Consider the following 13,570-nt stretch of genomic DNA (forward strand, 5'->3'; position numbering starts at 1 on the left):
CCCCCCAACCTCGGCTGCGCGTCCCCCTCGGCCCCGGCGCTCCCCAGCTCGCAGCCCCGTTGCTCAGGAGCAGGCAGGCTGGGGCACAGCGGCGGCCTGGCTCGCTCTCCTCTTCTTTTCTCGGGGCTGCAAGGGTTTCTCTTCCGTCGAGATCCCAGCTCTGATGGGTATGGAAAGGCTCGGCATGTTTGCTTGCCCCAAATCTTCCCTGATTTTAGGGAGGCCTGACTGTGATCCTCACACCCCTCTTGTGCTCTCACAGACCCTCAGCCGCAGCTTTGTCGCTCTTCAGCGCAACAGTCGTAGTATAATTTTACTCTGTGCCCGCAGGTGGCTGTTTAAAAGCGGGTGTCTCACAGACTTCGGCCGTGTCTGAGCTTTGCCTGTAGGGCACGTTTGGTTTGCTTTTTCGGAAGGGTTGGTGCCCTCTCAGAGCAGTGAGAAGCCCTTGCTTGCTGTGGCCTCAGATACCCTCTACGCTGCCTCCAGCAGAGTTTATTGTCGGGGAGGTGTAATCACTTACATTGTGCTCGTCTACCCCATCCTCTCTGAAAGCATCTTTTAGCAGTTGCCGCCAGTACAGTCCCAGAGAGTATACTGGAGACAGCCGGGTGAATTCCAGTTACACTGCGGGAGGTGGAAAGTAGTTGGACTGTGTGAAGGCAGAGGAGTTTTGAGGGGGCTGTAAGTTTTGCTCTGGGCCTTTTTGCATGATGGTAGCTTGCTGGGCTGTGTGAGGAGTTAGCTCACAGGCCGTTGGGATGGGAGTAACGGTCTGCTGTGGATTCTCTCTTCAGCCAACACCCGTTATCCTGCTGAAGGAGGGGACGGACACTTCGCAGGGCATCCCCCAGCTCGTCAGCAACATCAATGCCTGCCAGGTTATTGCTGAGGCTGTGCGCACTACCCTGGGACCTCGGGGCATGGACAAGCTCATTGTGGATGACCAGGGTAAGCGCTGGGCTGTGGCCTCTTGCAGTTGTGTGGAAAAGTGACTTGGGAAGAACCCCCAAGTGGTTTGCATGCTGTCGGCCTATCTTTGTATCCATTAAAACCCGCATTTGCATCTAAGCAGGCTTCAACTTCCTCACCCTGTGCTAAGCTCTCACAGTAGAGAGAGTTTAGTTCAGTTTGTGTCTCTCTGTTTGGTTTAACACCTTGATTCTCGCTTCCACGGCTGCTGAGAAGAAAATTATCAGACCTACCTGAGAAACTACTTGTTTGCTGCTTACTAGCCTGAGTTAAGACAGCTGTGTCTCCGCTGTGAAATTAGGTAGATCCAGGCTTGGTGGGACTAGAGATGAGAAAGTCCATGCCAGAAAGGAGAAACGGTGTCTTGAACCTGACCTTCAGGCATCCTTCACCATCTCTATTTTTTAAATGAGGCTCATAATACGTGTGGGGTTACTCAGCACTTGTGGCTGAGCGTGAGGTCAGTGGATGTTATTGGGTTGATTTTTTTTTTTTTTTTTTTTTTTTTTAAATGGGATTTAGGGGTGAGACTCACCTCCCTTGGAAAAGACTTGTATGAAGTCACCAAACTAATTTATTGTTTGTGGCTTTTTATTTCTGTTACCGAAGGGTGGAGTGGAAGGTCTTAGAATTGTATTTAAATACAAATAGGAACTGTAATAACGCTATTAAAAAGGGTAATTGCATTTAAATTTACCTAATAACTAATATGATTGATTTAGTCTCACTTTGTGTGTGTGTGTCAGATTAGAACATCTGTTTTTGTCTGTCTGGGGAGGCTATTGAGAACTAAGGGGGAAATGAATGTAAAGCCTCTATTAATTGATGTGGAGAGTTGTTCTGCAATCAAATGAGCTTCACTTAATCTGCTCCAAAAATGGACTAAAAAGCTGCTGTTAATATGGAATGGAGGTACCTGCTGAGACACCCGCTGTGAAACAGCTGTTCTGGGCTCCCCCTCTCCGTGGGGGGTGACCCCTTTTGCCCATTTATAGCTGGGTATCTGTAGGAGTGGATTAAAACATTGTGGTGATCACATTTCAAATCACACAGGAGGCAAAATACCAGTCACTTTGCAGAAGAAAAATGACTTTTAAGTGGAAATTTAGAACGAGAGCCTGTTGTTGTTTAGACATAACAAAATTCACAGTGGTGCAGGGCTTGAGTGGGAAACGCTATGGTGTAATAACAGGTTGGGGCCACGTTTGACCTGAAAGGCGAAATGGGGAAGCACAGTGAGACTGGCTGCTCTGAAATTATCATTGAATTTACATCTTTCTGAGGTCTGAAAAGCTCCCTTGCGCGGTGGGTGCCCTTTCACAGGGACAAGGGGCTTTACTCGCAGCAGCCAAGCTCGATTTCCTTTTCTACATCACTCCTAGGCAAAGCCACTATCTCCAACGACGGTGCCACCATCCTGAAGCTCCTCGATGTTGTCCATCCGGCTGCGAAGACGTTGGTGGACATTGCCAAATCTCAAGATGCAGAGGTAGGGGGGTAGCCTGGCTGCACCCACCCCGTAACACGCTCTGTGCTTTGTGTTAGCTGTTGGGAATTGCTCATGGAATGCTGGTGTTTATTCCCTTTCCTTTATTGATGCTTTCTCTTCTGTGATAACTTTCAAATCTTTTACACTGTTTTCAGCCACATCTGGTGGGTGATTTGGAAATTTGAAAGATCTTAAAGTTCACATTTCCTGAATGTGGGTGACTGGGAGATGAGACTTCACCCTCAGATGGGATGTAGTCTGAACCCAGCCTTTCTGAATCAACACAAAAGAATCCAACTGAAAACCTGTGAGCAGAGAAAATTTATGAAATTTGACTTCTTCTGGAAGCCCTTGCATGGTTTTGAGGGAGCTTTCACAGTGACTCTGCAGCATGGGGATGACACAGTGTTTCTCCTCCGTGCAGGTTGGTGATGGTACCACGTCCGTCACTCTGCTCGCTGCTGAGTTCCTGAAACAAGTGAAGCCCTACGTGGAGGAAGGCCTCCATCCTCAAATCATCATCCGTGCCTTCCGCACAGCGACGCAGCTGGTAAGGCAGAGCTGAGGGGTGTTCTGGGCTCCACCACAGCGTCTGGGGAGAGGAGCTCTGTGCCAAAGAGGGAAAATGACACACTTTTAGGCAAAATTCAGTAATGAATGGGCGGGGGGAGTGACAGTAGTGATCTCATGATGTCTTACTGCAAACACCAGCTGCCACTGAGCTGTTATTACCAGTTAGTACCTCTGGAGTGCTATCACTTCCTTTGTTTTTTTCCAAGGAAGAATGAATAAATGGGAAAATTCATTTCCCATCCTCCTGATCTCTACTGCTCCTTAATAAACCTTATGTCTCGTGAAGCCCATCAGTGCCATTAAGCTGAATCTTTTTGGAGGTTAACTCCCTCAGTAGCCCTTTGGTTCCCCATCTCTCTGCTGAAAGCAGTGGAGCACCTCTGGGCCTCTTCCCAATCCTCTTAAACTTATGTTGGTGTGTTTCCTAGAATTACTGTGCTGGAAGGGGTGGAATAGCTTAAACGCTTGAAACTTCAGCGATGCTGAAGTAGGGAATAAAAGACAACATAAAATACAAAGAAGTTGGAGATGTGATCAGCTTACGAGCATGAATCATTAATCCAGCTGTTGGCTTGTATTTTGACAGGCTGTAAACAAGATCAGAGATATTGCTGTTGCAGTGAAGAAGGAAGATAAAGAGTAAGTTTCCCTTCCAGATTGTCTTGTTTTGTATCTGGTGTGAGGGCGTTTCTGACTTCTGCTGTGGCTCTGGCTGATGTCTCGAGGTTGAGCTCAACACCTGTGGCCCCACACTGGGGTTATTCTCGATTTTTGGTTGGGGTTTTGGTTTTTTTTTTTGTTTGTTTGTTTGTTTGGTTTTTGAATTTCCTGCTCCTCTGGGTGAGGTGCCGTGCTCTCACTTGGGCTGCAGTAAAGGATGTCAGCCAGTGTCTTCCAGTGCACGTGGAGGAAGTTTGGTACTAAAATAAGCGGCCTGATTTCTGTTTTCCAGCGGTGGTGGAGATTTGCTGCTTTTGCTGCAATCAGTGGCAGTGTTAAATTTCTCTGAAAATCAGACCACATTTTAACTGATGAATACATGAAGTTAGATAGCTAATAGCAGTAAGGAAATGATCCCTTCGACTGAGGTGAGAATACTAGATTAATATTTTCCCTTTTATTTCTTAAACCAAATGAGTTGTATCCTTTTTGCTCTACTGTGATGCGAAATCCAGTAGTTCTCATGGTCAGCAGTAACTTGGGAGTTGGATCCCTATTTCCCTGGTGTCCTTTGTATTATCCACTCTTAGGGCAACATAGTTACCTGAGTTAATATTTTAGAGAATGTGCCACTGTTTCAGAAATTTCTTACTGCCTTTGGATGGAGGAGAGGATGCTGAGCCCTGCTGTTTTGCTCAGGCCTGTGGTGTCTAACAGCCAACCCGCCTGGTCGGTGCTAGTCTGATGCTCATGCTGTAAAAGGGAGAAGTGTACTTCTGACAGTCTGGGCTTTGCCATGTCTGCCTTTCTTTCCCTGTCAGTGGAAGGGAGCTGATCTTTAACTCTGAGTGGATTAATCGTGCCGTCCATATGTGTTTTCTGAGCTTGTGAAAAGAATTAGTGAGTGAACAAAACCTTGTTTCTTCTTTTCCTGGCAGCGAGCAGAGAAGCCTGCTGGAGAAGTGTGCAGCCACAGCCCTGAGCTCCAAGCTGATCTCCCAGAGCAAGGAGTTTTTCTCCAAGATGGTCGTAGATGCTGTCATGATGTTGGACGACTTGTTACAACTCAAAATGATTGGAATCAAGAAGGTGCAGGGAGGTGCTTTGGAAGTAAGTTCTGTTGGAGCCTGTCGTGAAAGGGTAGGAGACACTCATCACAGCTCCTTTGATGGGTTGACTCCAGCAGAAATGCACCTGGCTTGACAGTGTCTGTTAAAGAGTTACTAAAGCAAAACAAAGCTGTTGATGTGAGGACAAAGCTTAGTGAGCAGGGCTGGATTTCCTCACTGTAGGTAGAAAATCTGTGTTTTTTAGCCAAATACACTCTTATCTTGCCACCCTCTCTACCAAATGTTACTGATTCAAATTCCATTTTCATCTCTGCAAATAGTGAAACTTTGTGGGTTTTGGTGGGAAGTCTTTTGTCTGGAACCAGAAGCCATACAGTCCTGTTTGTCTGCATGAATACCAGGTTGGGAAAAATGCAAAGAAAATGTTGTGAGGGTGCTGATCTAGTGATAAGCTGAGTAGTTTATACCTGTCTTGTGTGGGCTTCACAGGAGTGCGTGGCAGGGAGTTGTCATTGGGGTGTGGGACAGCTCTTACGTCCATGCTCTCTCCTGCCTGTACCCCATGGAGCTTTGGCCCATCGCTTGGGACCCTGCTGCTGAAAAGTAAAGCCCGCCACAGCCCTCTCTGAATTGTTATTCTGTGGCTGTTACTGTCTGTAAACGCTCTGCGTGAGCATTTTCATTGAGAAGAGATGTTATAATTAGGCCATTATCTTGCCCAGACAACTAATTTAGTGAATTAGGAACATTTCAGCATCTGTTTTTCTGGTGTCGGGCCCTGCTGGTGTTCTGAGGCTTGTAGAAATTGGTCCCTTGAGGAGGGGGGTGTCTCCTGTTCCACATAAAAGCGGCTCTCCCTGCTCCATATTGTTTTGTCCTTGTATTCTGCTGTTGGACTCCTTGGAGAGCTGTATGAGGATGGTGCAGATAATTTAGAACACTGCTTTTCAGGGTTGGTTTGTGAGAGATCCTGGGTCCATCTCAGCCTGTCAGCTGGAGCAGAGGAAGTGTGCTTGTCCTAGCTTAGGAGAGACAGGGATCAAAGCCAAGTCTCCAGTGCATGGTCAGATACTCCTGGAGTAGGAGATGTAGATGCTGATTTCTCTCCCAGCCATGCAGTGAAGAAATTCATTTAAGGGGGGCAGTGTTAGACAGGGCAGTCCTGCTGTAAAACAATCCCAGAGGTGGTGATGAAGCTGGAAAAAACAAACCAGGGGAAAAACCAACAAAACAACCCAAGTGCAGGGCTGGTGGTAAGTGCCCATCTTCAAAGGGTGGAAATGGGAAAGACATCAGAGAGAGACCGGATTGTTCCATCCCTTGATCTTCAGGTTGTCTATAGCATCTCGCTGCAGTGTCTTGAGGGGCAAAAGGAAGTGATAGAAGCTGGTTTTGTGAACAGAGAAGAAAATATTTGCTGCTTATTTCCTTTAGAAGTGGGTTAATCAAAGGAGACAGCTGTTGGTGAGTGCTTTGTAAATGAGGGCTCTGAAAGCAGAGTGTCTCCTGTGGGAGTTATTAACCCTGTTGAGAAAACCTTGAGAGGCTGAGCCTAACACAAATCCCTCTCTTCAAGGACTCTCAGCTGGTGGCCGGAGTTGCCTTTAAGAAGACGTTCTCTTACGCCGGGTTTGAAATGCAGCCCAAGAAGTATCAGTCCCCCAAGATCGCCCTGTTGAACGTGGAGCTGGAGCTCAAAGCCGAGAAGGACAATGCCGAAGTCAGAGTGAACACGGTGGAGGTAAGACTCAAAAAAGGGGACCCTGTCCTGCTTCCTCACACCCGCAGGATGTGGGATAAAATGGGATTGCCTTCTGCACATTCCCTCCCGCTCTGAAAATAGCTGGTGGGTGATGCTGCCTCATTTGGAAGAAGGGTTTGGCAGACTTTGAACTACAGCAGGGTTAGGGCATGTTTCTGCGTGGTCATGGTGCTTCAGCTGTGACAAATCGTCAGCTGTGTGGTGACTTCTTCATGCCTAGCAAGTGGCCTTCCAGGGAAAGATTATTCATCAGTGCTTTACCTGCTGAAAGAGCCTCTGCAAGCAAGGTAGCTGTTTGGACAGTGATTCTCTTCCCACCTTGTTAAAATACTTTTATGAAACACGGTTGTTCTCTGACACCTTGGAAAGTGTTTAATACATTTGGTTGCCGCATGTCTGTGGTATCGAAAGATCTCCGGGAGCTTTGCTGTTGGACTCTTGGCCCCACTGTGATCAATAGTTTCCTCTCTGCCGTGGTGAACACGATGGTCCATTCTGGTGTTGGCTGCCCTGTGTGGTGTTGCTGTGTGCTTTTGTAAGCTTTCCCAGCTGCTGTGGCTGTATTTCCCTGACAGCTAGAGCATGACAGGCTTGTAAAGTGTGAGGTTTCTCAGGAGCTGTGGTTTTCCTCTGGGAGAGATACTGGAAGTCTCTCCACCCTGACATCCACCCACTTTTCTATAAACACCTCTCAGCCACCAGTATAATCCCTTCTTCCTCCCTGTGCTCTGCTGTCTCTGCCTATCTCACGTCATCCAGCCCCTTCATCGACTTGGTTTTGCTGCTGGAAGCATTTTAACAGATACGGCTCTTTGGCATAAAATAGAAGTGACCTAAAATCACCTGTGAGTCCTAGAAAGCAGCTGTCTGCTGGGACTGCACGGAGCAGCATCGCTGCTGCCTTTATTTTAGAAGAGCTCTCCCCTCACAGACGCCGCGGGCTGGCGTTTGCCATCCCTTGTAACCTGAGTGCTTGTCCCTTTCTCTCTCCTCCCTCCTAGGATTACCAGGCCATTGTGGATGCTGAGTGGAACATCCTGTATGACAAACTAGACAAAATCCACAAGTCAGGAGCCAAAGTTGTCCTCTCCAAACTTCCCATCGGTGATGTGGCTACGCAGTACTTTGCAGATAGAGACATGTTTTGTGCCGGCCGTGTTCCGGAAGAAGATCTCAAGCGAACTATGATGGTGAGCTACCTTGTTCCAGAATAAAGACTTCTGATTTAGTTTTAACAATGCCAGGCTGGTCATTCCCAAAACAGGGCAGCAATCAATTACTGAACACGCCGTTCCTTACAGATATTTAAACCAGCATAATTTTTGCCAGTGTAGTTATTAGGTAAAGTTGCCATATACTGACAAAGCTGTTCCTGATGGAATGAACAATCTACACTGCTTTTTTGTGTTTCTCTGATGTTATATATTAGGGTCTGTGCATTACATCGGTAGAGGTTTGTTTTCCCTGGCTCTTGCTGGTTCCATGGTAGGTCTTTTTATTTTTTTTCTCCTAAGCTTTCTTTGTGTAGCTGCTGGACTCTATAGAGCCTGTGAGTCAGCACTTAGAAGCACCATAATCTTGTTTTGCTGTTGAGGATTATTTCTGATGTTGGTAGCCTGCATAGACACATGAGATGGGAGGGGAAGTAGAACGTTTTTTTCCTGAATCTGGCCTGCAGGATGATTTTGCATCAGCTAAAAGGCTGGGCTGTCTGAAGAGAGGGAGCGTGCTGGGCAAATTTGTCGCGTTTGTCAGTGTTGGTAAAGCTGCTTTATCTCCTTCGCGTGCAGGCCTGTGGCGGTTCCATCCAGACTAGTGTCAATGCCCTGTCAGATGATGTCCTGGGCCGATGTGAGCTCTTTGAGGAGACTCAGATTGGAGGAGAGAGGTAAATACACCAGCTGTGAACTTGTAGTTCTGTGTAAGCGCTCTGGTATTAGTTTGAAAAGTCAGGGTTTAGGTGTTGGCAGGTTTGAGCATCTCTCAAGGTGATGGTGTGAAAACAAGATGGTGTTATTGCTGCTTTTTATGAGGCTGAGGGAGGGAGGGGGCAGGAGTAAACTTTCATCTAAATCACAGAATCACTCAGGTTAGAAAAGCCCCTCGGGACCACCAAGTCCAACCCTCAGCCTGACTCTACAAAGTTCTCCCCTACCCCACATCCCCCACAGCTCATCCCAACGGCCCTGAAACCCCCCAGGGATGGGGACTCTCCCTCCCTGGGCAGCCTGTTCCACTCTCGGACCACTCTTGCTGGGAAACATTTTCTCCTCCTGCCCAGCCTGACCCTCCCCTGGGGCAGTTTCCAGCCGTTCCCTCTTGTCCTGTCCCTGATCCCCTGGGAGCAGAGCCCAGCCCCAGCCTCTCTGCAATGTCCTGTCAGGAGCTGCAGAGAGGGATGAGGGCTCCCCTCAGCCTCCTCCTCCTCACACTGAACACTCCCAGCTCCTTCACTGGCTCCTCACAGGATTTATTCTCCAGGCCCTTCACCCGCCTCATTGCCCTCCTCTGCCCTCGCTCCAGCATCTCTTACATGCTTTAAAAAATACATATTTATTCTTCAATGCCTTGTAGTAAGCTTAGTGGTATTCTTTCATCCCTAACTTAAAAGCAAGGCCTTTTGGGGTTGATTGTGGCACTTGTCTGATAGCCCACAGTGCCACTTGACTCAGTGCAGACGAAGCTGGGTGCTGTGTAACGGGGGGTTCTTCCCATCGATGGAGGAGAAATCCTCTTTGGGGCTATCTGCTAGCCTCTACTCTGCTTCTGCCAAATGGAAATAAGAGCAGTGGTTGAGTGCAAAGCCCTGGCAACAGGAAAAGAGTGGATTTTCCTGGGTCAGCTTGAATTTCACTTGTGTATTGCCTGGCTCCTCTCCTTCTTAGCTCAAGATCTGATATAGGGGCACTATATAGGGTGAAACGGCTTCAGCCATTCATCTGACTTGTGGAGAACTTCTCTGTTGCCAGCCTGTTGTATCGGTGTGAAGCCTGTTCAGCAGCAGCATGGGATGCTGTAACCCTCCCTGCGTTGTGCCGTTGGCAGGTATAACTTCTTCACTGGCTGCCCGAAGGCAAAAACTTGCACGATAATCCTGCGAGGGGGTGCGGAACAGTTCATGGAAGAGACAGAACGCTCCCTGCATGATGCCATCATGATAGTCAGGAGGGCAATCAAGGTAAGGATCAGGGGACATCCCTCCCTGCTGGATTGGCACTGGGCTTGTTGGGTGGACCTGGCACAGCTGTAACTTTTCCTAGAAACCTTCTCACACACCAGCATTTGGCTGAGGTCTCTTGGGAGAGACCAGGGAGCTCTCAGCTGGTGGAGTGGAGCGTGCAGACAGGCAGCATCTGATTGATTGAACTCGAGTGCTGTTCCTTGGCTGGAGCAGTGTTGTCTTGGCCAACTGCTTTTCAGGCACGCCTGGTTTTTGCCTTCTCTTCAGTACAGCTGTAATTTGTGCTTGCGGGGTTGTGGCGTGATCTGTAAACACCTCCATCCTAAAGGGAACATGATCTTCTGGGTGTGTCGGGGTGGTGGGTTGACCCTGGATAGGTGTCAGGTGCCCACCAAAGCTGCTCTATCACTCCCCTCCTCAGCTGGACAAAGGAAAGAAAATATAAAGAAAACCTTGTGGGTCGAGTTAAGGATGGGGAGAGATCACTCACCAGTTACTGTCATGGGTAAAACACTTGACTTGAGGAAATTAGTTTATTACCAATCAAATCTGAGTAGGATAATGAGAAATAAAAACAAATCTTTAAACACCTTCCTCCCACCCCTCCCTTCTTTCTGGGCTTAACTTTACTCCTGATTTTCTTCACTTTCTCCCCAGCAGCACGGATGGCAGGGGATGGGGGTTGCAGTCAGTTCATCACCCCTTGTCTCTGCCGCCCCTTCCTCCTCAGGGGAGGACTCCTCACACTCCTCCCCTGCCCCAGCGTGGGGTCCCCCCGGGCTGCAGGGGGGGCTCTGCTCCCCCGGGGCCTCCCTGGGCGCAGGGCACAGCTGCCTCCCCATGGGCTGCCCCACGGGCTGCGGGGGAACCTCTGCTCCGGGCCTGGAGCACCTCCTGCCCTCCTCCTGCACTGACCGCGGCTGCAGAGATGCTGCTCCCACACACTCGCACTCCTCTCTCTGGCTGCTGTTCCAATTTTCCCTTTCTCTTCCTTAAATACCTTCTCGGGGAGGCGCTGCCACCCTCGCTGGCGGGCTCGGCCTTGGCCAGTGCTGGGTCCATCCTGGAGCCGGCTGGCGTTGGCTCTGTTGGACATGGGGGAAGCTTCAGCAGCTTCTCACAGCAGCCACCCCTGTGCCCCCTGCTACCAAAACCTTGCTCCGCAAACCCCATAGAGTTGAGTAGCTCTTCAGTAGATTTGAGTAGAAGGCTTGATGCCTGTTAAAGCCACTTGTTCCCTCACTTGGTGCCCAGTCTGAGGGGTAGCTTTCCCCTGGCTGTGCAGGCAGGCTGGGAACGTTGAACAAAATCTGAGGCACGTGTGAGCGTGGGCTCTGCTGGTGGAGCTGCTGGTCCTGTGTGATAGATGCTGCCTAACTGCTGGTGTTTCTGGGTTATGCATAATAACGTGTTAATGTGGTGTTTTCTGGTTAAAAACAGCTTTGAGGCTGAGTGCCCTGAGGGGATGGGAAGAAGCATGTCAGGATTTTCAGAACTTTTGCTTTCAGGAAGAATATCCTGATCTCCCTACTGAAACAAAGAGGGGGGGAATAGCAGAACTTGGCTGTGAAGTGCTACTGCAAATATTGTTTAATTTTGAAAGGTTTAGGGAAGTGAGAGAAATGTGCCCAGCACAGGGGCCTGTGCTGTGCCATCACCCCCTGCCCGGTACAGCATCTCCAAACCACCCCTTTACCTTGTGCACAGCTGGGAGCTGCTGCTGGAGACTTTGTGGCCTGCCTGAAGCTCCCAGCAAAGCTGGTGGGTGCAGCCCTTGCAGGAAGGGGAGCTGCTCTCCCCTTTCCTGGAACAAGAGTGAGCGTTTTCCCCTTTTTCTTTCAGAACGACTCGGTTGTTGCCGGCGGTGGCGCGATAGAGATGGAACTTTCCAAATACCTCCGGGACTATTCCAGGACCATTCCAGGCAAGCAGCAGCTGCTGATAGGTGCTTACGCTAAAGCCCTCGAGATCATTCCCCGCCAGCTCTGTGACAACGCTGGCTTTGATGCCACCAACATACTGAACAAGCTCCGAGCCAAGCACGCGCAGGTGGGTGCCCACCAAAGGCTCTTGGGGAGAACCAGCTGGGCATGTGATCATTTTTCTTTCTTTCTTCCTTATTTTTGAGCCTGCCGGATCTGGTGTATTTCAGCTAAGCCCATGTTAGGCTCGTGTTCCCTTTGATTAAAGCAACGTTTTCTTTTCAGATCAAGTGTAGGCTTGGTGCAGTTTCTATAAAAGGAAATGATCTGTTTTCCCTTTGATCACAGTTGTCGGGTGACTTCTAGAGCGGCGAGTTTTGATTTGCTTTTTAAAAATGCATCATTTGTCAGGAGGGAGGCTTCTATATTAAACATTAAAGTAATCAAAGTATAGAAGTTGGCCGAGCTGTGTGTTTTCCAGGGGAGCTGTGGCCCGCAGATCCTGATTTGCTCATGGTCCTTTCAGACCTTGTGCGCACACCCCATCCAAATTCAGGCATTTGGAGGTTTCCCCTTGGCTCCTCTCAAGAAGCAGCTGCTGCTTTGTGGCGTTGCTCCCACCACATTTCACCCTGCTGATGATTGTGAAATGAAGTGGAACGCCCCAAAAGGAGCAGCTGTATCTTGGGCAGCAAAAATCGGGGCAGTGAGACAGCGGTGGGGTGGACACCAGTCCTGTAAAGCTTCTACGGCTGCTCTCTGAAATGGAGCATGCCTGTTTTGTGAGGCTTTGCTGGCACGGTTTGCTGCCAACAAAGGGGTTTGGGGTGTGTTTTTTCTTTTTTTGTGTGTGTTTCCCGCAAATACTCTTCCTTCATACACCAAGGTCCAGTCTCTGCCTCTCCCTTAACATCTTCATGTCTTTGTCTCCCAGTGCATTTTGTTTCCCAGGGTCCCAAAGTCCCAACCAGCCCAATAATGAGACCCTCATCCCTCTTCTCTTCCCCCCCAGGGAGGGATGTGGTACGGCGTGGACGTCAACAACGAGGACATCGCCGACAACTTCGAGGCCTGCGTTTGGGAGCCGGCCATCGTGCGCATCAACGCGCTGACGGCGGCCTCCGAGGCCGCCTGCCTCATCGTCTCCGTGGATGAAACCATCAAGAACCCTCGTTCCACCGTGGACGCCGCGCCCGGCGGCCGGGGCCGGGGCCGAGGTAGACCCCACAACCACTGAGATTCCCCCCCGCCACCTTGCTCAGGGGGTTGGCGCTCTCCTCCCACGTGCAAAGTGAGAAAGAATCGATTTTTAGTTTAATTAACGGGTCGTTTACCAGATGGTCATTTTGAGGGCTTGCAGGCAACCGCTGGCCTTGTTTAATTAGAGTCAAATCTTGGCCTGGGCAGTGGCAACCTCCTGAGAGATGCCCTGCCCCAACATTTCCTACACAGCACTGATCCCCTTAGGCTCGCCTCGTCCTTCCGTGGAGAATGGAGCCCTTCTTCAATGCTGGTAGTGCAGCGAGCGTGAGGGTTTAGAACTATTTATACTTTTTTTTTTTTTTTTTTTTTTCCCCCAACTGGGGGTTTTGACCCCAGGCTCAAACACAATAAAAAGATGACTTTGTTTCAGTGGCACACCGGGGCATTCCTTCATTCTCTGCTGCTTGCTTCATTCCGCGGGGTGGTAGCTTATGGTTAAAAGTTAAAAGATTTTAACTTTTCTGCCTGTTTTTTGCCCTGTTTCAAAGCAGGTGCTGTGCTGGGAAGCAGGATTCCTAGCACACCCCAGTTTTGCTTCCCAGGTAGATCTGTGTGTGTTTTCTCTCCTGGAGCTCTCCAGTACTGCATAGTGATGTTTCTACTTGCTTTTGCTTCATTTCCATCTCACCTTCTGCTCCTCAGACCTCTGCAGCCCTGGCGAGGGGCTGTCTCTTATAC

The 13,570-nt window shown here is 49.3% G+C and overlaps 1 protein-coding gene across 1 annotated transcript; it reads left to right on the top strand.

Moving 5' to 3' along the window:
• Positions 1 to 797: 797 nt before the first annotated feature.
• On the top strand, positions 798 to 13,250 carry CCT7 (chaperonin containing TCP1 subunit 7). Its single transcript, XM_026846698.1, has 11 exons — positions 798 to 951; positions 2,355 to 2,461; positions 2,886 to 3,011; positions 3,621 to 3,673; positions 4,633 to 4,804; positions 6,341 to 6,505; positions 7,528 to 7,716; positions 8,317 to 8,414; positions 9,572 to 9,704; positions 11,550 to 11,756; positions 12,642 to 13,250. Exons 1-11 carry the CDS (start codon positions 924 to 926, stop codon positions 12,864 to 12,866), a joined length of 1,503 nt encoding a protein of 500 aa, XP_026702499.1. The 5' UTR covers positions 798 to 923; the 3' UTR covers positions 12,867 to 13,250.
• Positions 13,251 to 13,570: the final 320 nt, after the last annotated feature.

This window comes from Athene cunicularia, assembly GCF_003259725.1.
Source record: "Athene cunicularia isolate RWA chromosome 4 unlocalized genomic scaffold, athCun1 chr4_part1, whole genome shotgun sequence".
NCBI lineage: Eukaryota > Metazoa > Chordata > Aves > Strigiformes > Strigidae > Athene > Athene cunicularia.

Excerpts from the sequence above, each read along its gene's own strand:
- CCT7 (XM_026846698.1), top strand. The coding sequence starts at position 924 with ATGGACAAGCTCATTGTGGATGACCAGG. Across the intron at positions 952-2,354 it reads GCTCATTGTGGATGACCAGG|GCAAAGCCACTATCTCCAAC; the intron begins GTAAGCGCTGGG and ends CATCACTCCTAG. Across the intron at positions 8,415-9,571 it reads ACTCAGATTGGAGGAGAGAG|GTATAACTTCTTCACTGGCT; the intron begins GTAAATACACCA and ends TGCCGTTGGCAG.